General features: G+C 38.2%; 1 protein-coding gene across 1 annotated transcript; it reads left to right on the top strand.

Moving 5' to 3' along the window:
- Nucleotides 1–403: 403 nt before the first annotated feature.
- Nucleotides 404–27,677, top strand: ENO4 (enolase 4). Its single transcript, XM_075717900.1, has 15 exons — nt 404–460; nt 6,558–7,064; nt 9,837–9,965; nt 11,187–11,377; nt 12,904–13,046; nt 15,136–15,305; nt 15,533–15,664; nt 17,142–17,207; nt 17,945–18,007; nt 19,096–19,263; nt 21,087–21,212; nt 23,512–23,707; nt 24,673–24,740; nt 25,308–25,425; nt 27,505–27,677. The coding sequence occupies exons 1-15, from the start codon at nt 404–406 to the stop codon at nt 27,675–27,677; spliced, it is 2,307 nt and encodes a 768-aa protein (XP_075574015.1).
- Nucleotides 27,678–27,764: the final 87 nt, after the last annotated feature.

Raw genomic sequence — 27,764 nt, 5'->3', positions numbered from 1 at the left:
TGATGAGTTTTACATACCATCCTTCCCACTGTTTCAGGTATGTTTCACAAAATGTACAATTGCAAATACACTATTTTCCTCCAGCTCTAGAGGGTTTTCTGACAAAAAATTCTATCAGTTCCTCCCCTCCTGTTGCTTCCAGTAGCTATTTATAAGAAATGAAGACTAAAAAGCAGCAGTCCTTCCTGTATCACAGTTAAAGCTACATTTCTATCAGTGCAATAAACAGCAAGTAGGCAATACTTTCAGTGGATAACATGCATGTTTTTTAATAAACATACAAGTCCTGACAGAAATTTCGAGTCTATGACACTGAGTTCTATTCCTAAACACAGTTCCAGTTATACTTCATCAAACCATAATCTTCCTTACGCTAACATAATCAAATACACCATAACCAAACATGGCTATGGAATTTCCAGCAGTGCAATTAATGCGAGAAAGATACCGACTTACTGGAGTGAGTCCTGAGCAGGGCACAAAGATGGTTAAGGGACTGGAGTGTCTTTCATAATAGGAGAAGCTGAGACAGCTGGAACTCTTCAGCCCAGAGAAGAGAAGGCTCAGGGGGCTCTCATCAATGTGTAGAAGTACCTGATGGGAGGGAATGAAGAGGAGGAAGCCAGAGTCCTCTCCGTAGTGCCCACTGGCAAAACAAGAGGCAGTGGGCATAATTAAAAGATAGTATATTCAGTGTAATGCAAGAGTATGTTTCCTGCTGTGAGCATGATCAAACACTGGAACAGGTTGCCCAGGGAGGTCGCAGAGTCTCCCTCTGGGGAGATATTCAAAACCTGACTGGACATGGTCCTGGGCAACCTGCTCGAGCTGACCCTGCTTGAGCAGGGGAGATGGAGTAGGTGATCTCAAGGTCACTTCCAACCTAAATAACTGTGATTCTGTAATTTACATCATAGTATATCTTCAAGAAAGAAAGATTAAGTTTTGTGAAAACTCATTTGAGAGCTGTATCCTTGTGCTCTAGGAATCTCAAATATCGGGTTAATATTTAACAGCATTTTCTTCTAAACATCATCATGTTAACTACCTTGCTTGTTTGGTATATTTCTCAATCATTACATAGAACCAAAAATATTTTCCAAAAACAAGTCACATTCAGAAATAGAGTACTTCTACATTTGCCCCCATGCATTTAATTCTTGAAATGTGTTTATCAATGTTTAAAGAAGAAAAGAAAGGGAGGTTTTGTATTAGAAACAGTCACTATCTCTATGTCTGCATCAGCCAATGCTTAATTTTAGAAAATAGGGATATTTGAAATCTGAACTAATACCCTCTGTGCAAATGCACAATGCCCGACTATTTCTCCAATAGTCACATCTTTTCCAAATGCTTCAAACCCACCAGACTGACCTCATGTTCGCAGGCCTTTTTGATTTCAAGCTATTCTGTAAGAAATGCTATGGATTTACAAGTCTCATCAACTTTCAGTGGAAGTCAAAGGTGTTCAAGCTCACTCAAAATCTGCTGTTTGAGACAAGCCACACAACTAGCTCTTAATAAATGTCTGTCAGTACACAAAATTTATAAAAACAGTATTTTGTGGATGAATACACCCCCAAACAGTAAGGCCAGTCAACAGATTCTTTTCCTTCAAAATAAGGTATATTTCATTGCATCAGCTGGATATTATTCAAATGTATGGCTGAGTGTCTTATATGGAACTGTGAATATTATGTATTCTCCAGAAGTCATACTCTGAAAAGCTTTCAGTTTACAATCACATCCAGCTTCAAAAACGTGCATATTTTTTTTAAGAATATGTAGGACCAGTATTTCCTTTTCCTTTTTTTTTTTTAAACTGAGTGTTGAACTGAAGAAAACTATTAAAGATAACAATGGAAGTAAGGGAAAATAGAGAATTTTATCTCCACAATTCACGCAGCATTTCCCTAGCCTCAGAGGAACTATTTAAATATTATTTATAGCAAAAAGTAGGATCAAAGTGGTTATAAATGTAATATGACTTTCATACAAGATCTGAAAATTTTGGGGGTTTGTGCAAAAAATACCAGCAACAGGAGGCACCCACATATTTTTGAGTTAAAGAAACCTAAATTAGTGCAATGGAAAAAAAGGAAGTCAGTTATAAATTCATAGAATCTTATGGGCTTATCCCAAAACGATAGTCAAGCTTTTGCTCCAGATGGTGCAATAGTGTTTGTGACATCCACTTTGAACTGCAATCTAGTTATGTGTCAAGCAGGAGAGTCCATTATTCACAGCATCAGTGCTGGGGAAAGAAGGTTAAAAGTTCAAGACATGCCCCAAGTGATTAAGGCTGTAAAAATCAGGAGATACACCATGGGGAAAAAAAAATGCCATTCTTCCCTACTCAGTTTGTCCTAAAAAATGTGTTTAAGCAAAAAAATCACAGGATGCAGGAAAGCCCCAATTCTCAATGGTAATGCAAAAATTACCTTTTTATTTGAACTCCTTAAACCCCTCTGCTACCAGCTTCACTTCTCCTGGAAAGAAACAGAAAGGCTTCTCTTAAAATCTGTCAGCAAGTTACAGGACTTGAGAACTCAGTTAACACTATTCTTCACTCATTGCAATGTTCACTTCAGCTATTATATACTTGTAAGTAACTTGGATTTCAAACTTATTTTTCATGTATGCCACAGATCACCAGTCCATCTGCACTAGTCAGGTTTCGCTTCTCAGTCATGTAAGCCCTTGATCTGCTACCCAGTAACAGATAACCTACAGATTGCTTCCAACCACTCCAGAGTTTCTGTATTTGGAACTGCAAGTACTGCTTCTCAAATAGTTGAGCAAATTTAGGGGGGTTCGAATCCAATATAAAAGGAAAGAAGACGCAAAGCCTGAAGGGTGAAGCTGAAAAAATTTAGGTTCAAAAAAATCTTCTGCAAAATTCTTTATAGTGAGAGTAATAAATGGAAAGATGTACAAAAACAAAAAGGTGGCTTAGTGCTCAGAACCTTTAAAAAGATATCAGATCACTCTTTTCAGAAAGGTAGCTCATTTCAACAAACAGGTCAGAAAAGTGCAAAAGTGTAATCCCCTTCTAACTAATCCATTACTTTTTCTGTCTGCTGTTTGAACTGCAGGTTCAAACTAGAACATCAAGAAAATCATTCTGACCATAAAATAAAGAGATGATGATGAAGAATAAATTCCAAAGAAGTTTTTCTTTAGCAGTAATTACCCAGCCTCAGAACTAGAAAACTTGAGAACATGTTTCCACTTTTCTAACTTTCTGTTCATCCCTGAGTTTGATTGCTGGTTTGTATAAATTGCAAATGTGTTATGGATGGCCATGTGGCCACATCATCTTTGAAATTACATCAATACCTCATATGCAGTAACTGATGTATGAGGACACATTTTTATTTTCATGTCATAGAAAATATTTTTATAAATGAAATTAATTTATTATGAATTTCACAAAGACTGATAACATTCCGACTATATATTTGTAAGCGTACTAATATTTCAGAGTATGGTATTGACAATTTACTGACAAAAATCCCTATAATGCATCATGTCAGGGTCCCTGAACAAGGTAGGCTTCAATAATGCCTTAGAGCTCCTAAGTTACTTCAAAATGCACACACACAGAAATCATGTAGTAAACTCCTGATACCCGAGACTAAACCTAGCATTCATCAATAACCCATGCATTACATTAAAAAAATCTACACACTATAAAAACCAGTTATATCACAGAAATTTGAGGACAATCTTCCGTAAACTCAAAAATCATCTCAAAAACTTGTCTTTAAATACCATGCGTTCCAAATCACCTTTAGCATTAGAATGATAAATCAAAGCCTATCAGCTCTCACATTTCAGTTCAGCAGGCTCCTTTGGAGAAGGCTAGGCTCACCCTCGCACAGCAGGAGCTGAACAGACCCACAGGAAGAATCCTCAAACTTTAGAAAGAAATTGGTACTAAAACCCACTCAACTTGAAGTAACCATTGGAGCGGAGAATGATTACTCAAGGCAAATGAACTCTTACATGAGTACTCTGGAAATTAAAATAATAATGCTAGAAGGGGGAAAAAAAAGACCTAAATAATTACTAGAAATTTCCAAATATCCAGTACATATATACATATATTACTCAAGTTCTTGGAAGTGTTTTATCTAGACTCAAAGCCCAATCTAAATGTTATGTTCTGTCGCGTCCTAGGACCAAAGCTTTTGTTTACTCTTGTACATGAAGTTATATTTAGCTTTGTTACCGGAGTTTATCCTTTATAGAATACAGAATATTAAGAATTAAAAGAAACACTACAGAAGCTTTCTAGGTGTGAAAAGAAAAAAATTAAAAAGCCTATTTTATTTAATAAATTAAAATGCCTCAAAAACACTAATGTACTTGTACAAGAGTATTTGTATCACCAAGCTAAAAAGGCAATCCTGATTTTATTGGAAATGTCATGCAGTTTTTATGTACTCAGACTTGACTTCAAAGAAGACCCTGTCAGTGGAATGAGCACACATTACTCTTCTGTGAAATCCTACAAGAACACAGATGGCAGTGAGACCATGATCTTAATTGATTTAAGGGGCAAGTTTATATCTTTAAAGCAACATTTTAGAACAGCAAAAAGCAAATTCTTTATGCAACACTTAAGCATGCCATATTATACTTGGTTTTAGAGTGCCCCAGATTAGCACCACATATAAATACTGAAGTGAGATACAAAGCATCTTACGAAAAAGGGAATGCACACAATACAGTATCATAAATGAAGAATAGCTGATCATAATTTATTTCCTGGCACAAGAGTTATAGTAAAGGCAAGAGGTGATAAAAACTTATATACAGCTGCTCTTGAAATGAACACAAGACCCGTTTCTCTATCCACCCAAAATACCATATGATCTAAAAGATTTTGGGAGAAAAATCTGTTGAGAAGACATCAAAATATGGCGTTACTGGACAGCCCTAAGTGATGACTGCAAGCTTATACAGCTGGTTTTGTACACTTTAAATGTACATGTTGATGTAAGTGAAGCATCTTCATTGTTTAAAAACAAAAAAAGAACTACTATAGATTCTATAGGGTGTAATTTGTACCTGCTCATTTCTCAAAGGCCAGAGTCACACCAATCACAGGCTTTTCCTCACCGGGTTTGTTCCTTGGGGGCTTGCTGCATATACTTTGATTAGAGAGTTTTTAATTACACTTTAGCCTGTTAGCACCATGGGGCCAATAAAACTAAGGGAAATAGAACTAAATTCTTTTCATTCAACACAACTGTTAACTAAACACCAATTAATTACACCCACACAAGCCTAATGAAGATAATGGGGTTGCAGAGGGTTCATTGATGGCATGAAGTGGCTTGCAGTATCCTAACCTTAATCAGTTAACTACTTCATAAGAGGTAGGATCATAGGATAAGCCATCCTCTTTCTACATGCTTACAATTACTATTACTGTTAATGGAAATTACATGGCCATATAGATAATTCATGTAACATTCACTTGATCATGAACCAAGAATGGTAAATACTTGAGTGGAGCCCTTACTAGTATTTCAAATAGTTTATTAAAAAAAGGGTGCAAGGTTATTAAATAAACTGAGTATGAATCTGCTTCAGCTCATTGCTTTCCTAAAGGCGAAGCTGACAAGTTTCTTTTCCCAGATGGTTGATCAATACCCATAGCACAATACATGAAGCTGCTTCTCCACGATGCACTTTATTTAGAGCGCTTTAAAAGGCAGAAGGTGGGAAACTGATCTAGAGGCACTTGAAGTGCATCAGAAGGTACAGCTCTCGCATCAGGTTGTATTATCTAGCGTACGATGATGCTCTCAGAGAACCACACCAGTACCATTACCTCCAGAAGTCTGCTTTTCCAGGAACATTTAATTAAACCAGAGCTTTCTGGGCTAAGCACATGCACGCAACATAGTACTGGGACTACTCCACTACCGCCAGCCAGCCCACCGACTGCGCAAGCCCCTCCTGAGCAGCAACGTACCCAAGGGAGCAGCCGCCCACCGCGCTAACCTGTTCTGAACCAGGAAAATCTAATGAGGTATTCGCTGCCCGCTCTCCTCAAGGAAGGGGTAGTGTCAGTTTGGAAACTTCTTCAGAGGATGCAGCTTAAGAGAAGAGGGTTTAACTCTCCGGAGAAGTACCATACTATTTCTGCAGGATGTGAAAGGAAAAGAAAATGATTCAGTAGGGATTTTTCTTCATTATCACCCAACCTAGAGAAGCGAACGCACAATGAGCAAAGGTCTACACATATTGATTTTAGAGCTGAGGAAGTGTGCAGCTAACAGCTTTTTAAGTATCTCCATTTTCAGTTACTTCAACAAAATTACCAATGAACAGCATAACAAAGTGAAAGTTTTTGTAGGAAATTGCAGACTAAAAATGATCATTTAGGTTGCGAAACGTTTCTTTTCATTGAAAGTGAAGGGCTTTTAAACGCAGAAGTAGAGTTACTGGGGCATTTTGCAGCGCTCTCCTCACTAGACATTTCACAAACCATAATCTGTCTCTCTTTCAGGACGATAATCTTACACAATTTTGTTGTTCAGAGACTTTTAGAACTAAAGAGTACCTGCTCGAGGCACTCCGACTTGGAAGGCCGTAAGCAGCCTCTGAGGGCAGCGCCAACACCGCACGGCGTTCAGAAAACCAAACCGACCGCCCCTCGCCCCTCCAACCGGGCCCGGCCCGGCGCCGCACCAGGGCCAGGGTGCTCGCTGGCGGCTCTGTGGCAGCTGCGCGCCCTTTACCGAGGGCCGCGGCCCGGGCCGTGCCTGCGGCAGCCCGAGGGGCCGCTCCCGAGGGGCCGGGCCTCCCGCCCGGGGCAGCGGCGGGCGCGGCTCTCGCGAGAGCGCGGGCGGCCGTGGCCTAGCAGCCGGCGCGGCCTGCCGCCCCCCAGCCCCGCCATGGAGCCCGGCGGGCGGCGGCGGCAGCGGCCGCGGGGGCCGCGGCAGGAGGCGGCGGACTACTACCGAGGCCACCGGGTGCCCGAGCGGATGGAGGAGGCGCTCAACGCCCTCTTCCCCCAGCGCCCCGCCGATCTCTACGGGGAGCTGGTAGCGCGGGGAGGGGAAGCAGCGCGCAGGCGGCCGCCGCCCGCCCCGGCTCCTCCTGAGGGAGAGCCTGCGGGGCCGGAGGGGGCTCTGCTCGGCGAGCGGGGGCCTTCCTGGCCCCCCTTCGGCGGCAAGGAGCGGCGTGGGGGGAGGCGGCCAGCGGCTGCGTGGCGCTCCCCGAGGCAGCCGTGGGTGCCCGCCGCGCCGGGCCTTCCCGCGGCCCGCTCCGCCTGCCCGCCGTGGGCGCCGGGCTCCCTGCTTGCCCTCAGGCAAGGGGGTGCCGTCCGCCCCGCTGCTGCTTGCCCGCCCCAAGGGCTTGGTAAACCGAGAGGTTGATGGGAGCAACTCGACGTCTCTAAAATTAAGCTTAAATAATTTCCTGCCGCCTCGGGCAAGGCCTGCGATGGTTTTGTGTTTGTGACCGGTGGCACTTTGACGCCGGGCCAAATGCATTTCCGCAGCAGCGGGGCGTTCTGTCCCGTGCTGGTTGCTCGTCTCAACACAAAACCAGAGTACGTTGCCTTGGGAGGGCCCAGATGCACGTCCCTCATAAAACTGCTGCTCGGCACGGTGATGTCTTGGGCCAGTGGCAGCAAGACACTGGGTGCTGTTCATGCTGCAGCTGTTCCGGAAAAGCAACTAGGCGTCAGTGGAAGTGTGAAGAATAAGACTGATTTTGTCCGTTCCCAGTTGGCAAAATATTGTAGACGGTAGTCCTAATGAAACCTCTCTTAGTGGTGATACTGGTATTGCCAACCCTACAATAGCGAGCAACTCTTGAAAAAAGTAATTTCTAAGGTGTTCTTTGATGTGAAAGTGGCTGTGGAAATGAAACATTTCATTACATCTCACACCGTCTCCCATCTCCAAGTGTTTTGACGTCACCAGTGGAAGGGACTAGAACTGGTACACCTGTTCTGGCTTTGCTTGGCGTTTGACGTGTTCCTCTCCTATGTAGCTTGGTCTTTTCCAACCTAAACGATTCTATGATTCTATTAGGACGAGAGGAAATGGGCTTAAGCTGCGCCAGGGGAGGTTTAGACTGGAAATTAGGAAAAATTTCTTTACAGAAAGGGTGGTCAAGAATTGGAACAGGCTGCCCAGAGAGGTGGTGGAGTCACCATCCCTGGAAGTGTTCAAAAAACAGGTAGATGTGGCACTTCGGGACATGGTTTAGTCTAGTCTACCCTTGACTGGCTTAGAGTAGACTTGGTAGTGTAGGTTAATGGTTGGACTGGATGACCTTAAGGGTCTTTTCCAACCTAAATCATTCTATGATTCTATAAGTGTTTCCTAGTTTTCCCATTTGGTAAGTCACAGTTTGGTGACTATTTCTGATAACAGATGAAAGAATGAAACTATTAAGGAAGTATGTAGTAAACCTCAGGTAGCAACTTAGTCCTTTTTTTAAAGCAACATTGGTGTTCATTAAGTAGGGACAGAGCCCTGAATATATATTCTCATAGTTGGATGATGGCAGTTCAACAGGCCCATTAAAGATCATGTTGGAATAAGTAAGAGAACTCTGCCTGCCAGAAGTCTAGGTTTTCACATTTCTCACAGGGTCAACGCTTGCTAACCTAAAATCCCAGATTTCCCGTGGAGTAGTGATCCCTAGCTACATCAGTCGCCTTGTGTCCTGTTACCAGGTGTGGCATACCCGCTATTCCTTAAAATTGTGCCAGCCTTGTTAGCTCAAGTTCTGTCCAGCCAAAAAACCACTTCTAATTAGGACAGTTTGGTCATTGTGTTAAATAACCTTACACCAACTATGTTCTGTAAGAGAGGAGTCTACAAAAGGAGCAGTTATCGTTGTTAGTAAGGAGCTTGCTGACAAGCTTCTCTTCCTTCCAGATTAAATCTTCTGTTATGAAGATCTTTAATATTGCATCAGTTGAGTGTTGAGACACGTGAGCCACTGTACATATGTCTTTGATGAAACAACCTTGAAACATTATTAGGTATTTAGGACATCAAGTACTTTCTATAAGCGAGAAGTATATTCCAAAAATACTTCTCGTTTTTCCCTGTCTGCAGCACGTACAAAATTTTATGCGTAGCATTTCACATGAGAACTTTTTCTGAGCAGGAAGATTTTGGTTAAAGATTGCTTCTAGTATTTTTTTTAGGGAAAAAAATTACAATATTATTTCAAAGCTTAATAACTACTTGTTAATGAACGCATGCTACAGCAATTTTAATGTAAGATTAGGATCTAGTAGAGTTCTGTATGTATTTCTAAGAGTTTTTCCTGTCCACGGTCTTTCTTCTCTCCTTATGAGAGAGGAGACATGTATTTTTTCAAGATCTTTTCTGCGGACAAAATCATTATTTTATAGCAACTCACTGAATGGGGGAGGTGGAGACTTTGTGAATTCTAACAGAAATGAGTTTCATGAGTAGCACGAGTAGTACGATGACTATTTTTGTTATTCAGTGTAAAGCCAAGTAAGCTTTGGACAAATGCCTATTTTCTAGGAGGATTAAGGAGATTTTGATACTCATCACTAACTTTGCCAAATAAAACACATGTTCGTCTAACCTGGATGTATCTTTGGACTTCCATGCTAGATGTGAGTTGGATCTGTTCCCTGGAATCGCATTCTTAAGCAGATAATATAGAAGTAAATGTGCAGTGTAATGGAAATATTTTGAATACTGGGATGTATAAATGGATTTGCTCAATGGTGGATTTGATTTAAATATATTTAATGGAATAAAAACCTCATTGCATAGAAACTGACTTTTAATGAAGTTCTTTCTCTTTCATTTAAGGCTAACTACTTTTCTAAATTTTCAAAAGCTCCAGTAATATGCAGATTAGTTGGAAGAAAAGTTCTTGATGGAGTTGGTCAGCCAACATTAGAAGTGGAAATATACTGTACAGTTAAAAACTATGAGAAGGTATGAGCTGCTTCTTCCTGTTTTGTTTATTTTAGTAAGACAATATCAGGGAGAGGTACTAGTCTACTCGCATCGTAAGGAACATTTTATTTTCCATCTTTAATGAAAGGATATGAATCCCTGTGATTCAGCAGTTGAGTAAACAGTGTTATAACTTAATAAAAAAACTGTCATGAAAAGTGAGACAATGGCAGCAACTATAAAAAGTTTGTTTTCCATTAATTAGACAATACTTGTCTTTATGAGTAGGATGTGACAGTGCATCTTTGTATATTAGATTTTTGTCTGTCTTAATGATCATGTAGCTTGTCCTTACACCCCATATCTAGCCCTGTAAGTTCATTTTCATTTTACATTTTTCTGTTTTTTATTTTCAGTTCCTTATATTTCTGTTTGTATGACAGTGTTCCAGAAAAATATAATACAGGTGAAAAACACAGTATAGGTGAAGGCACTTTTTTACACTGAGCTAGTAGGCTGATGTGGGTGATAAAGTCAAACATATCCATCTAGAACCTGCAATGCAAAATTGGTGGTGCATTGCCATCTCTTCTCCAACCTGAAATGTGTAAGATACTGTCTTTGCAACTCTAGCTATTTTGGAGTAATTATTTATACTTTCCCTCAGTTAAACGATGGTTCATTTCATTCTTGAATTAAATATAATTTCATAGATATTCATAGTATGTAAAGTTAATGCTTTTAATGCAGGCAACTGTGATATTTGTAAATGATGTCTTCATTAAGTGAATTTTCTTAAGAATCATTTATCCTTCAGCAGTACAGAAAGATATGTTTAAATTACCTAAGTAAGACAAAATGTAAGTGATCATGAGGGATGGCATTAAGCATGAATGCTGATGAATTGTGGTACAACAGGCTACCAACAGCTGCAATAAAAGATGTCATAATGACTGTATGGTCTTTAAAATAACTCCATTCTGTTCTGATAACAAAAGATACGTATAAAGCAGATTTGTCAGGAGCTTTTTGCCTAAATAGTTGGAATTTAGGTAAAGAAACTTGAATAATGTCTGTGATTACCAAAGTATAAGAGACTAGGAAGAAGGTGCTGGATGAAAAAAGATAAGTGGAGCAAACAGTAGGTTTGGAGATAGGTACCTGTAGAGTTGGTAAGGACATACACTTCTTAGTCTTTCAAGTAACATTTCAAAGTTAGAAATTAGATAGTGTTTTAAGCCTTTTTACCTTTTTTTGTAGAGGATTTGTTCCACTGTAATGTCTTCTCATTCTCAAATACCTGAAAATGCTTTATGTGAAACAACTGAAGCTGATGAGAAAGAAAGAAATGACGCTGTTAACACTGCTGTGGAATGGGTGAATGAGTCACTGAACACAATGTTAAGAGACTTGAAGCCTACTGACCAGTGTAAAGTTGATAAGATGCTTGGGTAGGTCTTGCAGATTATTGCATTTGAACTATAGACCGTTAATTCATATTGTAAATGAAAAAAACATACAGAATAGTCAGTGTTTTCAAGTATTATTTTTTTAATATTTTTAGGATGTGATGTCTATCTTGGATACATTGCACTATATGATCTCCTGCTTTTTTTCATAATTATGATATGAAAATCATGCTGGTTTTTTTACATGGTTTCATACATGGGATACAAAAATAAGGGTCTCTAACTAAAAAATGCCTGAACACGTTCGTAAGTCAAAGGCTCTGTTTAAGAAACTCCTTCAGTGCCGGTTTAATTGAGTGGAGATGTTTTTTCAGACTGCAACTCTACTTCAGCTCATTGCACTGTCGAACAAAGTGGTATGAAAGGCCTGTGTGAGTGTCTTCTGCACTGAGCTGATCCACAGAAAACATGTAGATACATACAGTTTTCAGGTTCTGCTGGAGTCTTTCTGAGCAAGCTACTCCAAAAGGCTTCTTACTTGGGGCAATTAGTTTCTTTGGAAACATGGTTTCTTTAGTAAACATCCATGTTTATTTTTTCATACAAATATTTCTTCTTGGGAGCATCCCGAAGTAAAAAAGAATGGCCATATTTTTCCATTCAAAGAAATATGTCTGTTTTTTATAAGAAAAAAAGGTGTAAGGTAAAAGCATCACAGAAGTATCTGAATGTATTTTTACGGTAACATTGGAGGAGCTACCTGGCAGCAATTATGGCTTTCTTCACCCTGGAAGCAGTAATATGGCCTGTCATCCTCTTCTGGAGTTGGACGTGTTTCTTTCAGCTGTATCACTGAGGGGAATGACACTTGGCTGTAGCAGTAGTGGTTGGGCTGCCACACTTCACACAGACTGTAGCAAACAGACCTAATTGCCTTCTGGTGTGGATTAGCTTTGGGGAAACCTTGATGAAGGGAATAAGGACTCAAGTGGAAAGAAATTCGGCAACTGAAGTGGAAGTGAAGATTCTAATGCATTGTTAAGCCTACTTTATATATCTTAGGTACTCAGTTTGCCTGAATTGGGTGACTGTGACCCATGTATGCAGTTTCCACTTTGTGCATGTAATTGAAATTCATCCATTTCTGAGCTTGCAGCCACTTAAATAACCAGTGTACAGCTGACCTATTGAATTAGCAACCTAGGCCAAGCTGTTCTATGTCATGAAGTTATGACAGGATGTGTTACTACCCATGCAAAGCAAATATATCCTTCACACTAAGATTGTCTGCACAGAGCTGACTTTCAAACCAGTGTGATTTGAAAAGCATGTGTTAAGGTTTATAATACTTGCTTGTGGTTCTTTTTGTTCAACCGATGCTGCAGATTACTACCACAAAATAATGTAATTTATTGACTTCTCTGGCTTCACACAATGAGTCTATGGAAGAAGCTCAAATAGAGGTCCTTAATCCATCTCTTAGCATGTTCTTTAGCCTGTATCCTGTGTCTACTTGTCATGTGTCTAACAATATTCTGAGCTGCTAATCTTTATGCCTTTTCCCTCAGTGAATACTTCACAAAAAAGGCAGAAGAAAAAAAAGAAATTCAAAAGCAAGAAGAAGAAGAAGAAGCAGCAGCCACTCTTGCACTTACTTCATCCACTCCATCAGCAACAGCACTACCTGGGAAAAAAAAAGCAGCAAAACCAGGTTCTGGTTTATTTGATTTTAATATTTTCTGCAACACAGATATTGATAAAGGTGCTTAAATACATTCTGAAGTATTCTGTGAACACTGAATACTTCAGAACACATCACACAGTGTCTCATATTTAAAGGGTTTGGTTACTCTGTCCAAAATCTTCCTTCTGATCACAGCAGTTTCTACTGCAGAAATGAGAAGGGGAAAATAGAATTTTCTCATCATTCATGTGCATTGGTTGAACAGAGTTTCTGCCTTTGTTTTACATTTGGCTTAGAGGTTATTACTCTTCAGAGTGAGGAGTAAGAGTGGAGGAGGATGCAAATGAAGAATAAAAATGAAAATGATAAGGAAAGAAAAGATAATAGAATTGAACAGGGAAGTGGACCTAGAATTAAGGTAGAAGTTGAAAAGAATGGAAAAAGGGATGAAGGGAAGTTTCTTGCTTACTGAGAAAAGGAAGGAATAAGGTAAAAAGCGAAAGAGAAAGAAGGAAGGAGATGAAATGGGAATGATGGGCAGTACAGAGTAAAAAGAAGTAAGCAAACAACACTACTAAAGGAAAAAATGGTGTGAGAGTAGAGAAACAGGGTAAGTCTACATGGCCAAAAAAAAAACCCCAAAGGAAGAAATCACCATATGTTACCTCCATATATGCATTACTCTCAGAAAAAAAAGGCTTGTTATCATTTATTGGAAGGGTAGAAAATTTTGGCAAATTATTATTTCCTTATCAGTTTAGTTTCATCTGTCATATACTGTCAGTAAAACCTCCCAATTAGTATGTTAGATGTGTGCACTGTAAGTTCACCTTTGACCTGAAATGTAATGTCTGCAGTTGTCAGGTCCACACAGATATCATCATGTTGTATATTATAGTGTTAGTCAAGCTTCTGCTGATCCATATATGACTTGTTTTCACTAATTGTGTTTTCTTTATATTTGATTGTGACATTGACTCATATTATTAGAATCAATACCTATTAGGAGCCAAAGATTATAAAGCTACTTGTTGTTACAGGAGCCTAGTAACAGATGGTGCCTTCCAGTAGCAGGTACTTTCAGACATAGCATCTATGTTGTAATTTATGCAGGTTACAAAGTAGTGTAGTGGAAAGAATCTCTGCAAAACACTGCAGTTCATCAGAGTTGCTCAGTACTTGATTACTAGTGTCTATGTGTGTAGCTCTTCATCCTCAATGTAAGAGGTATTGAATCTATGTATAGCATGCCAATGGTGTATAATCTAATCTGCATATCCAATTAAGGTCCTATTAAGAACATTTCATCATAAAATATCACAAATTATTTATATTTTATTGAAATTAAAACTTGTATGACACTCCTATTAGGCACTAAAGTAGTTGGTCAGACTTACAACAAAGTCCCCAATGCATATGTTTCTTGCGATTCAGACCGCTTATTTCAGCTTCACATGGGTGATTACTGTACAAGTTCATGTAAGCACTGTAGGCAATAAATATGATACTGGGAACTGCCGTTTTTCAAGCATTTTGGCAAAAGTTACGCTACTGTATCTGAAAGGGTAACAAGTTCTTTTGAAAATTTAACAAGACTGCATCTGGAATATTTAAAAGATCTGTTTTCTCATTGGAAAATACAACTGTAATAGGCCTACATTTTTTTCACACTTATTATTAGAAGAAATCAAGTACGTGTACTCCCAATCAGCTTATAATGTAATCTTCCAAGTTGTTTATGCAAAAGCTGAGCATATAAGGAGGACAGTAAAGGATATTGAAATCATGCTTATGAAAGGAACCTGAAAAATGATATGACATTACTGAGTATAAACATAGATAAATAAAAATGCAGATTTCTGTGGCTGAGAGATACCTAAAAGAAATTGATTTGAAATACATTTGATGCCAGAGCGAGGACAGATACTTTGGTTACTTGTAAGGTCATTTCATACAGAAAAAATGACAAGATTAAGTTTAAAAAAAAGAACTGATTCTTTTGTAATACATTGAGTACATACTGAAATGACAATATCATATTTACTCGTATAAATGTGATACATAAGCACACATTTTAAACCAAGAAAATACTTAGCTACTACTTTCTGTCTTGTAGGGAAGAAGGTGGCAGCTGCAGAGAGAATGATCCCACCGGCAGAACCTGTTGAAGCAGTGCTTTGTGGCAGCTCAGCCATTGGGGGAACATCACTTGCTATAGCTAAGGCTGGTGCCACCATTAGCCATATCCCATTGTACTTACATATTGCACTGCTGAAATGTAATCAGGTACATGCGACTTTTGTCACTGTGTTTATTTTATGCCAGTTATCACAGTTATTCTAGAATTCTGAAGCCAGTAGTCCCTCGTGACAGTGGTGTTAATTATACCTCACAGAATACACCCTTAAGACCATTGTCTGTAGCAGTCTTTGAACCCTGTGCCATAATGAAAATATGCAAGAAATTATCCTGATTTTTAACATTTTTATTTTCACATGTACTCCCAATTACAGGATTCACCTAAAGAAATTACTCTGCCACTCCCAATGGTTACTCTGTTGAACTGTGAAAAATTTTCACCTGCAAAACTGAAATTAGTGAAAGAAGTTATGCTTATACCACCAGTTCAGTTATCACGCAAACAGGTACTGTTTCATTTTCGGTTTTATAAACATATTCTATAGACTGCACATATGTACTATATACATACATAATTATATAGATCTTTTCAATATAGTCCTTACAAACTATATTTTTCATTTTCTGTTTACTTGCAAGGCCAAAATTTTAACAATTGTTAGTGCAGAATTCTAACACAAGGAACGTTAAAAGAAGTAAATAGATGAAGATTTAAAAGAAGATACATGAAGATTTCAAGTTAAAAGTATGTGTTAGTATAGAGGAAAAACTCAGTCCATTGAAGAAGATGTAGGGGAATTGTGTTACATAACAAGAAGAGATTTTAAATTTGTTTAGAATGTAATTTTACATTAGTGGATTATAAATAGTATCAGTTGATTGAGCGAGCATACAAAACAACAAAACTTGTAATGAATTCACAGGAAAGCATAAAATCTTTGGGAATAAATTGCTTTAAAAATGAAATTGTGAAGATAGAAGGGAATACAAAGCAGAACAAAATCTATTCAAGGGGCAAGAAGGATGGATGAGACAGACTGGATCAACCCTCTCTTTGTTTAGCCATGTGTTGCATTAAAGAATGTATCTGCACAAGATGCCTACATTAGGGCTGTGATTTCTACTTTGTATGCTGGTGACCTGAACAAATAGCTGAGCTCGATTCTCTTTCTTTTTCCTTTTCCTTTAACTTTTTATAATTGTCACCAAGAGCTCTTAATAAGGTTGCTAATTCTGTACCTTTCAAAGACACAATGCCTCCTAGTGCTCATGGGAGAGTAGCAAGCTGTTTGCTGCAGTGCAAAAAACGTAGCCATTCGTCCTGTCCTGTGTTGATGTGTTGTCAGCTGTGACTGACTTCTGCCCCCTTCAGTATTCCTTTACTGGCACAGTTTAAGAAAATCTGAAATGTGATTTACGAAGTTAGCATTAAACTTCTACTAACTCAGCTGAAAAGGAAAGAGACTCTTGCGTTAAAAGCAATTCATTTAATTGGAGCGTTCCTCCATTCCCCAATGTTTCAAATTAAGACAGCGTTTTTTCCCCTGCTTCCTGGAAATGTTCTAAAGGTAAATACACTCAGTTTTGTCAGAGTTTCTAGTTAGGAGGTCTTAGATAGAGTCACAGTTGCGAACAGTGATTATCATCTTCCCACTTCTCAGCTATTGTGCAGACCCAGATATTGCTTACTTGTTGGATTTGGGAAGTGTTCCTTTTGGGGAAGAAGAGACTGCTTTTCTTGCCATCCCATTCAGCAGCATAATCAAATATTCCTGTTCATTCCAGCGCTACTAACCCTTTTATCATTGGACACCTGACTGCATTTTGGGGGTGGGGAGGATTGTGCTAAGGAAGTGTAGAATAGGTTTTTTTAACAAAGACTTAAGATCTGCATTTAGAATAACTGTTCTCTCTTTTCTGACTTAAGCTGCTAAAATAAAAAAAATTATCTTTCTTTTGAAGATTGCTGTTGTTTAATTTCAGGGCATAGAAAGAGTTCTGGATATTCAGAAAGAAATGATGAGACTGTTGGAGCCTCCAGGCAAAGCGGTACAGTAAAAATGTGTACTAATAATGTGATGTACTTCATTTGGTCTTTCTACTACTATTGTCTTTTTAAGCTTAAACATAGAACATGTAGCCTGTTATGAGGTTTAGTCTTATGGCACAGAATAGAAGATGTGTTTCTCTGACAGATGAATAAAACATTGGCCATTTGGTGATACTAAATTAAGGAAGATAGAATGAAACATTGTTCTAAGCATAGTAAGACTTTTCTGTTTACCTGAAGAAGTACGCTGGGAGTGAATGGTACCACAGTGAATATACAATATATGGTTCTGATCTTGCTAAGTCTCACACACACGCAGCATGTATTTTTCAGGGTACTATTACTGTAGTGGTATATCAGTCTCAGTGTGTGCATACGCTTTTTGCAAAGCGAGGTTGGATTTCTCCAAGTATAGAGTCTAGATTCTCATTTCTAAGATCCCCTGTATTTTTGATAGGCTAGGTGGGAATCTTTTGAAAAACAAGCGATGGTTGGGGTGATGCCCACATAGAAATAAACATTTAAAATGAGTTACAACCACAAAATAAAACTGGATAGTTGCTGATAGTAGTCAAGACAAAACAGAAGCTGTTTCCTAACTTAAGTATTTGCAATCTCTTTTGACCAAAACTCAGTCAACTCTTTTTTTTTTTTTTTTTTTTTTGATTCTGAGGTGTCTCTGTCACTTTTGGACTTTCCCATGGAATTGATTTCTTTCTTCTTTCCCTCCCAACAGTCCAGTCCTCAACTAGCAGATGGTAAGAAAGGCAGAGCCCGTAATACAGGGAAGAAAGCTCCGGTAAGAAAAGAGATTTCCATTTTAAACCTTCAGCAAGGTATTAACAGCAGCAGGGAACCAAAATGTTCTTAAGAAATGAAACATTAATCTACATTACCATTTTGGAAAGGTCAAGGCAAGACTTTTAAATATTCTAAATGCTCATATTTTGCATAATTTGGATTCTTCTGACTATACCTTCCCATCCTGTGGAACAATAACGGAAAGGGGGAAATTCTTTTGGAATCTGGTCATTTTTCTCATGTAGAAATTCTGGTAAATTATCCAAATGAGCATTTTGCAGGCCTGTAGCACCAGCAGAGAACATGCCCTTTTGATCATGTAGGCCATAAAACTATCACCTCTAAGACTTGCAGATTGTGCTGTTCCCTAACTCTGGGAGCATAACTCCCCTCTTAATCATGCTGCGTTACGTTCCCAGTTCCTGTTTGAGGTTATAGATAATGGCAGATACGAACCAGTACCTAAAGGTCAGCACTCACAATAGTGCACAGCTACAAAAAAACCTGAAAACAAAAGGACATGTGACATACTTGCTCAGTGCAACTCTGTTTGTGGCTCGTGTCCAGGAACACTGTTCCTGAGGCAGCTGTGCTAGAGGTATTTCCCCTCTATGAAATTTGTTCCTTCTAGAAGTTTGGGAAGATTCTAGTGTTTCCTGAACACGCCATAGAAGCAATATCAAAGTTGTACTTGAGGAGAAATGAGTAAAAGCTGTTTAAAAGTGGAGAGAGAATATGTTTTTGTGGCAAAGGGATAGTCCACAGCACCGGAAACTTTTATTTCGCATCCATGACAACTCAGTGGTTTAGGGTGCCTTTAAAATCTTTTTGTAAACCAGTACTGGCCATATAAGAGCAAGAACTACATGACTAGACATATTTCCAAGGATTATTAGCTGTCTACTCATCAGCACTTGGTTACCCCTCATTCATAGAGAATTGTCCTTAAAGTTGCTAATGCGATTTCTGAGAAGAGATTTGGTGACTGCAGACTGAAATGACAGTGAAAATATATATATAAAAGTAGTATATTTATATAGATATACACGTGTGTAAAGAAAGTGATTATTTTTGTTTTACTTTCAGCCACAAGTCTTAAAAAGAATGTCACACTTAGGTTGCCTAATAATGGAATGCGACAATCTAGAACAACCGCTACTCCTAATGCAAACAGCTTGCAACAATATAGGTCTGGAGCTAGGAACAGACATATACTTAGCAATAAATTGTGCTGCTCATGAATTAATGGATTATGTAAGTTATTTTCAATATGTGTTTTGTTGTTTTTTTAAAAGGAATGTAGCTATTTGTTAACATTATTTATTATTACATTGCAAACTCACCTAGAAGCTTCTAACTCCATTTTTTAAGGTAACAATCAAGCGAACCAAAAGAATTGTCTCTGCATTTATAAATTATGGTTGAATCAGTCCTACAAGTGTAGCAGATATGTTATTGGATTGTGAGTGCAAGGGGATGAGACATGCAGGCATCCTTCTGGTAGCTTGATGCAGCAGGAGCAGTGAGAATGCACGATTCCCTTCTCCGCAGCTGTACGAGCGTACTGGTGGTGCACCTTGCGCGGAATAAGGCTCGCCAGACTAAGGCAGACCCCATTACAGCTTGTGTCCTGCCTACAGGAATCTCTGTTACTTTCATGATTTAACTTTTATCATTCAAATGGCATAAGTCTGCCTGCGTCAGCCAGGTTTCTTCCTTTTCTCTATTTATTTAATAAGATTTTTCAGATCGGTCTGTGTCAAATACAGCAAACTGTTTTAATGGGCAAGCACGTACTACATGCTTTATTTAACAAAACATCTTCACTTCACATTACACCTCAGACAATTTTGAGTTAAAGTATTAAGAAGGAAATCCTGGTGGTTTTTTTTTTTCATTTCACCACAAGGTATAAATGAAATAATTATCTTCTATCCACCTTGCTTTCAAGGGTGAAGAACAACAAATTATTTACACAAGTATACTTCTGTAATTCCTTCACACCACTAGATGCTTATTTCTCCATTCTATTACACTACATCTGTTGTTTTCTTCAAACTACCTTGACCTTTCTGTGTATTTTTACTATGGTATGTGTGTATACCCACTAACATACATTCCACTGTGATCAACATTCATTTTTTAATTCTTATTTTTCAAGATTTTTATTTGACAAAGTTTATTTATTTGCAGCTGAAGTCTTAAAGTTCTTGCCCCTTGTTCCAAGACCAATCAGTTTTCTTTCTAAGCAGAAAAAGAAACTTCCTATTCTGTTTAATATCTCATGAGATTTTGTGTATTTGGGTGTACTATACTGTCAAACATTCCATTATTAGTATCCTTTGTGAAAGCAGTTGCTTTCCTGACAATTTGTTGTATCTGCATCCTATACCAGAATGAGCAAAATCTTAACCAATGAATTATTAGTAATTCTGTAACTTTCTGTTATTGAACTGTTAAAAGTCAATAAAGCAGTGGGTATTCTGGCACTGTTTGACAGTGTGCCCTTAATAATCCTTGTACGCTGCAGTCTGTGCTTCCCATAATGATGAGACTAGTTTTAAACTAGTCTTTTTTTTTTTTTTTGAAAGGGGAAAGAGGCAAGGAAAGGCAGTATCTTGTTTTTGAGCACTGAGGGTGGACTTCTTTCCCCCAGCAATATTTTCTTTATGAAAATGAGGACAAAAAATTAACCTTTTTTGGAAGTTAAAAGTGAGATTTTTCATGCAAGATTTATTAAAAATGTCAAGTATCACTAACTGTATCATAAAGTTGTGTAAAACTGGTAGTGTTGCCTAGAAAATGCTGAAATAGATCTCCCTCATGTTGGCAGTGGCATCTTTCAGAGACTTTGGCATGAGCCCACTGGAACCACTGTTACTTTAAGCAGAGTTTTCTATAACAATGTGCTGACCACTTAGGTATAAAGTAGACAAGTGAATCTGTTCTTGGAAGAACAAGCAATCCACTGCCTTAATAGAGATACTGCTGTCACAAGATCTGCATGCTTACGTTAGTACTCTGGTTTTTAAAGCATAAACTTCCTTATCTTTTATGGTTTTCACTTTACTTTCTAGGTTAAAGGAAAATATGAAATACTCACTGGAACGTTCAAAAGTCCTGATGAAATGGTTGACATGTATGTGGAACTGATTAATAAATTTCCTTTTATTATTGCATTAATAGATCCCTTAAGAAAAGAGGTAAGATACCACAGCACAGTCCTTGAAAAAATGATAATACTGTTAAGTGGCATATCATTGAACTTTTCACATTTTTACAAACATAAAATATGAAGCTTCTGTTTTCAGAGTCTTTAGGCACAAAAATATTACTCTAAAAATGGATGTATCAATTCATTTGCGTATCTGTAATTGACAATAACTGAATTTTTCTATACTTTTGACATAATTCCTGACAGAAAATAATCCTGGCATGAACAGAATATGGTCAGTACAAGTATTTTAAAGAATTACAAGATTTTTTTTTTTTTCTGATTCTACTTGCTAAACATATACATTTTCCTTCTTATGTAAACAAATAATTCAAATTATAAAATCTAATTATAAAATTCAAGTGATATATAAATTATATTATATTATATTATATAAGCTAAAAATTTGGACATAGTTATATATTCCTTAGAATCAGGCAAAAAAAATTATTGCTGCTCTTCTTTATGATTGAGATTTGTACCCAAAGCCAGAACAAACCCATCACTGGCAGCATTGCTCGGCAGAATTTTCAAAGTAGTAGTAAGATACCATGTATTTACCACTGTGATCAAAGTTAAAGGAGTTAATTTAGTGTGGCCAATAGATTACAACAATAAAATAGAATACCGTTAAGTATGTTATCAAGTTATAGATGGATGAAAGAAACAGATTAAATATTAGGATTTATACACAAGGTTAAGTTTCCATGTATTACAAAAAAGATAATTGTAGCAGAACCTACAATTGTAGACCTAGATTCTGCAATTGCACGACTTAATAAAAATTTGTTCTTGCTGTCGAATTGCACACTTTATCTTCTCTAAAATAAATATATGGGGTTTGTTTTCATGAACAAAACATGAAGACCGTGATTGAAGGGGGGAGCAAAGTGATGTTGTCTTTGTGAATCTGCCCAGTGCCTGAATCAATAATTCTAAAACAGATGAACTGCAAAATCCATCTGATTCTGTTCTTATCTGGAACTTTAAAAGTTAATTTTTTGAATATCTGTGTTTACTGTTACCTCACTCTAGTTAGCCTTGGCTCCCTGCACTGTTTCAGTCTGACTCTCTGAATTACCCATGTTCCAAAACACCAGTTTATTCCCCACTCCTGCCAGGGCTGCAAACTTCCTTGAGAATTCTTGAGAAGAAACGTATTTGCAATATGAAAATCTGCAGGAGAATTACAACAGATAGTGAAGTACAGTTTGAAATAGAATACTGTCAAGGGACGTGCCTCTCTCTCCTCCTCCTCCCCCCCCCCCCCCCCAAATGTACAAAGTTTACCCACACCACATCTTTGCCACAGATAATTAGGTCCTTGAGGATTAGCTCCAGTACCAATTCAACAACTCATTGCCAGGCAGCAGACCACTTTAGTGCTTAAGTTTAAACATTTGTTCAGGTGTCAAAAACTTCATTTTCACTTACATATAGGCTTGAAATCCTTGTAGAAAGGGACCCTTACACAGATTGCAAATATATAGCTGCAAAAGCTTGTCTGATCCGCAGACCAAGAATTATTACTGGCAGAATTATTAACTAGAAAAGTAATGTTTTTAACGTGAAAACTTCGTATTCTGTGGACACAAAGAAATCAAATTAATTTGTAAATTTATTCTTTTAAATTATTTATATATCCTTGTCCTTTATTTATCCTTAAATCTCAGTACCATGTGGACAATGCATTAAAATCAAGAAACAAAGACCTTAAAAAAAAATGGAGCTTTGCTGGAAAGAGAGCGTTGTATTCTGCTGTTCCTTATGGGTCAGTCTTACAGCTCTGAACATCCTGTCTTGATAAGTGTCATTGAGTCTATGACTGCCTCCTGTTTCATTATTTTATATTCAAACAAATATTATGACACTGAAAATATTAACACAAGAATGAGTCCTCTGAAGAACACAGTAGAAAATTATTTTATATTCCATTAAAACTAAATAAATCTCAGGAAGGAAATCGAAATAGCAAACTCCTACAGTTAATTTAATTTGAAATATTTTAAACTATACTTGTGTGCAACTAGCTTTGATTAATTCCAGATTAGAATTTATGTTTTCTAGCAAAATCTTAAAATCTAAGCAAAATTCTGGTGGTATATTTTTCTTAGGTATACAGACTTAAAATACAGTATAAAATATAATATGTTTATATGAGGTATCTTTAGGATTAAATGCAAATTTTTAGGTTTGTTTTCTTTTTTTTTAATTTTTACCTCCTCAGTTAGGGTTTTCATTCTGTTTAGTTTTTTAAACTCCAGTTATTTACTTGATTGTTTATGCAGGACAGACAACAATGGAATAACATATGTTGTGCTCTTGGTTCCAAATGTTACCTGATTGCTGAAGATGCTGCCACATATATTTCCAAACTTAAAATTGACCAAAGCATAAACATACCAACATGCAGTGGTGTTGTGCTAAAATATATTAACCAAACCAAGGTATCAGACCTCATAGAACTTACTGGACTTCTAGACGGTGAGTAGGGGGGGTGGAAAGGCTGACTTTCAAACCCTACAAGTCAATAAATAGTGTTGCTACACCTGTAAATATTACGTCTTTTTATTTAATTATTGCCACTTCTAATTTAGAAAGCGCTTGTCAGAAGAAATTAAAATTCATGTTTTGATTCACAGATCTCTGCCCAGGAGCTTAAAACAGCATTCAAGGCTTCAACTATAGTAAATTAATACACTGTGGATGCTTTGAATGTGGGTGCCCTTTGACACTGCAGCTAAGTGACATACAGTTAGATATCAGAATTAAACAAAATAAAAAAAGATATAGTTGAGTAATCTGGATTTTGACTAATTCATAATTAAGAAATGCAAACAAGTCCAAAATGTTTAAAATTGCAGTCTACATAGATTATTGACTACACATTATCGAACGTTTGTGGTGACAGTACTAAGAACTATTGCAGTTTCACATGTAAGATTTGTACCAATTTTTCTTTATGCATTTTTATATCCAAGGAGTGGATGGACAAATTTAATATATCTAAGTTCCTTCCTTACTCCTTCAAAAAGCCCAGAATCACTATATCAAAGAGAGTGAATAGCAGCTTCAAAGATTTCATTCAGTCATGATGGTAAACTCTTTTTTATAGTGAAGAAAAATCATTACTATAGTAAGGAGCACGTTTAAAATAAATAGAACAGCCTCCTAGCCTGTAGAATACACTACCAGACAGATCAGCTAGAGACAGAAATTAGGACAGGATGTTAGATACTCCCTTAACCGTGCTGAAAATAAAACGTAATGTTAATGTAGCAAACTATTACAGTTTACACCTTTATGAGATGGGTTTCATTGGTTTTACTCCTGTTTGTACTTAAGCTTAGATAGCCCAAAGGTAAAAAAGAATGAAAAGTCCAAACAATTTCTGTGTCAAATATATAAAATATACACTAATGAAGGTTTTACACTCCCGTTATATATAGGTCAAAGACATATTACCATATTAGGAAGTCCAGATGGAGAATCTTCTGATGATAGCCTTGTGGATCTGGTAAGTATTGAAAGCTGTTCAATTGCAGAATTGCCAGAACACTGCTTTTAACATGAACTATTTTTTAAGGAGAAAGCCTGTTTCTGCGTGAGAAAGAAATAACGGTTTACAAAATGGGCTTTTTCTGGAGAGTTTCTTCTTTCCCCCACAGAGAGTTAATCTTTGAGTTTAAAGAGCACACACAGGAAATTTGCCAAAGCAGGGAGTATATTCAAAAGTGTGTATGATCTATTTGGTTGCATCAGTTTATAAAAAAAAAATGTGAGTTACTTAAAACATTTCTGAGTAGTAATAATATTTTAGGCAAAAATTCTTAACACTAATATATTTAGTCTTTTTGTATTAAAGCTACATTTGCAAATAAAATTTCATTTCATACGCCAGTGAAAATTATTGTTTGCATCCGACAAATCTTTCACTAAGAGATTTTATTTCTATTTAAAGGAGGGTTTTTATCTGTAGAAAGATAAGAGTGTTAAATTAGAAGTAGGATACCATGTTTAATAATTAAGAATGACTTCACTTCCCAAACCGTGTAGTTTTAAAATATGCACTTTCTCGTTTAAGGCTGTTGGACTGGGTGCCAGGTTTATCAAGTTGGGAGGTCTTTCCCGCGGAGAAAGGGTGACCAAATACAACCGCCTTCTTGCTATAGAGGAAGAACTGGCCAAGAATAGAACGCTACGTATGAGCTTCTTTCTTACTTTGTTTTCAGCTTGCAATGAATACGAGAACAAAGATTGGAGGGAGAATGATTGAAACTGCACCACAGGAGGGAAGCGAAATCAAAAGACTATAAATAAGCGCTGACAAAAAAAACCTAGGATAGCACTTGCCACAATGTATATTGTTGTCCTAATGGATTATCTGTTTACTGAATGTTAAAATAGACCCCTTCTTGAGGAGTAGCCTACATTAAGCTTTTTTCCAGAATTAATTGGTTGGAGTCTTGAAGCCCACAGTGCAAAAAGAACAAAACAAAACCCAGGCATATAACACGCCAAAAAGCTGCCAAAACGGAATTTTAGGCCAAATACCCCACCTCCCTCAAGCCCCTAAACATATATTGCTAACAAAACTTCATTTCACAACCCCCTTTTGTGTGTTACGTTTCCAGCAAAATGTGTTTGGAAGGCTACAATCGCATGGGTAAGCGCTAAATAAAACCCAAGAAAAACCCAAGTTGACTATGCACATTCAGGCTTAGCCACTTGTATGCATCTGCCTGCATTTCAGGATCTGCATCTTCTTTTTACACTATACTCTACACTGTTAAATGCTTAACAGTTCATTAGAACCACTTCTCACTTGTTCAGGTATCAATCAAGGCAGAATAAAGGCGTACAGTCTGAAGGGGAGGCAGAGAGACAAGGAGAGGAAGAAAGGAAGGAAAGGGTTTGCAAGAATTTATTATGCCTAAGAAAAAGAAAAATTAAGGAGAATTAAGTCATTTTACCCTCTTGTTTCTAATCATCTTCAATCTTCTATACATGGGATAGCAGCACTTGACATGCACACTACAGAACAAAATTCTTATTTAAAAAAAAAATTGTATTGAAAATACTCTGAGTTTTCGAAGTCTCCCCCTTGCTCATATATAATCACTGTAAAAAATAGAAACGTAGACAGAAATGCTTTTTTTTGCTAAGACAGTAGTTTCACAGAATGCCTTTTTCAAAAACAGGACAGATAATTACACAGAGCTATGAACTTTAACTGCCTCAGCAATGTTAATATAGTCCCTATTCAAATGGTATAGTCTAAACAAAGAGCTCGAGTTTGGCAAATATTTAAACCTGTATCTCATAAAATGAAATAGCAACAATTCCCGAAGCCGTTAATCGCTTGGCAGAAATAAAATCCAATAACTAAATCAACAGCGGGGAAATATTGAGATGGGCTGAGCTGCATACCAAACTCTTCATTTGGCTGGGCTGCGGGCTGGGGAATACACTGGAGAGCCGCGAAGCGGAGCGCTCCGTCAGCAGCTCATCGCGGGAGGCGACACCGAGCCACCCGGAGCCCCCAGCAGTGGCTGACCGGGGCACGCAGCGGGGCCCGGGGGCACCGAAACAGCCGGCGCCCTCGGCTCTGCTGCTGCCTTGGCCCCTCTCCCTACGAGTCCATTTGGGCTGCGCGGTTGGCTTTGCCTAGGCGCAGCCCCAATGCCGACGCTGTGTTTCAGCCCCTGGAAGGCACGTGTGAACTGCTTGCGAGCCAAATCGGGCTGGGCCATCCCTTTCCTGAAAAGGTCACGTATAGCTGAGCCATACTCAGCGATGGGGCAGGCATCGTGTATGTGGCAAAACAGGGGATTAGGTGGTGTGATTTGGGAAGGAGGGCCGCAGATTTAGGAAAAATAGCAGCAAGAAGAGAGGCGAAGCGTTGGTTACAGGAGCAGCACGGGCTTACACAAAGTGGTTAAAGGCCAGGGCAGAGAAGAGGCACCGTCAGCCGACGGCCGCTGTTGCAAGAGCAGCGGTGCAGAGGAAGATGGGTGCTCAGAGGAAGGGCAGCAAGGTGAGATGATTAGCCAAGAAGGGAATGCAATAAACAGCCCAGCTCAAGCTGCCGTGCACCATGCCCTCACCCTGCAATCAAAGTGCAGCGCTGTTGCTCCTTTGTTTCTAAGGACCAGGCTTTTAAACGTGTTTTAGAGACTCTTGTAAGCATCACCTGGCATTTTAAAAAAAATCGGAGCACACCAGAGAACTTTACAAGAAACCAGATTACAGCAAACATGAGTTTCTGTTTTCTATTTCAGGTGAAGCAAATCTGGAATTTATTGCTTTTGCTGAAGAATCACCGCCAGAAAAACAACTTTCTGATGTACCTCCTCCCCCAAAGCAGGATTCGTTGCCTCCGCAGCTCCCTCAGCCAGCCCTGCAGGTTCGCAGCCTGCCTGCTCAGCTCCCGGAGAACAGCACACTGACCTAGGTTGTCAACATGAACTTTTGGATAAATTTCTGAAAAAAACCCCATCCTAGTAAGAAACTCACGTATTAACTATTCCTTAATTCATGT

The sequence above is a fragment of the Pelecanus crispus genome, chromosome 10 (genome assembly GCF_030463565.1).
Source record: "Pelecanus crispus isolate bPelCri1 chromosome 10, bPelCri1.pri, whole genome shotgun sequence".
Taxonomy (NCBI): domain Eukaryota; kingdom Metazoa; phylum Chordata; class Aves; order Pelecaniformes; family Pelecanidae; genus Pelecanus; species Pelecanus crispus.
The sequence above is the reverse complement of the archived record's forward strand: the minus strand, read 5'-3'. Positions and strand labels throughout refer to the sequence as shown.

Bases quoted from the DNA above. Each gene is read 5' to 3' on its own strand.
- ENO4 (XM_075717900.1), top strand. From the start codon at position 404: ATGGCTATGGAATTTCCAGCAGTGCAATTAATGCGAGAAAGATACCGA. The intron at 24,741-25,307 runs GTAAGTATTGAA...TTCTCGTTTAAG, and splicing joins ATGATAGCCTTGTGGATCTG to GCTGTTGGACTGGGTGCCAG. The intron at 25,426-27,504 runs GTATGAGCTTCT...TTTCTATTTCAG, and splicing joins GGCCAAGAATAGAACGCTAC to GTGAAGCAAATCTGGAATTT.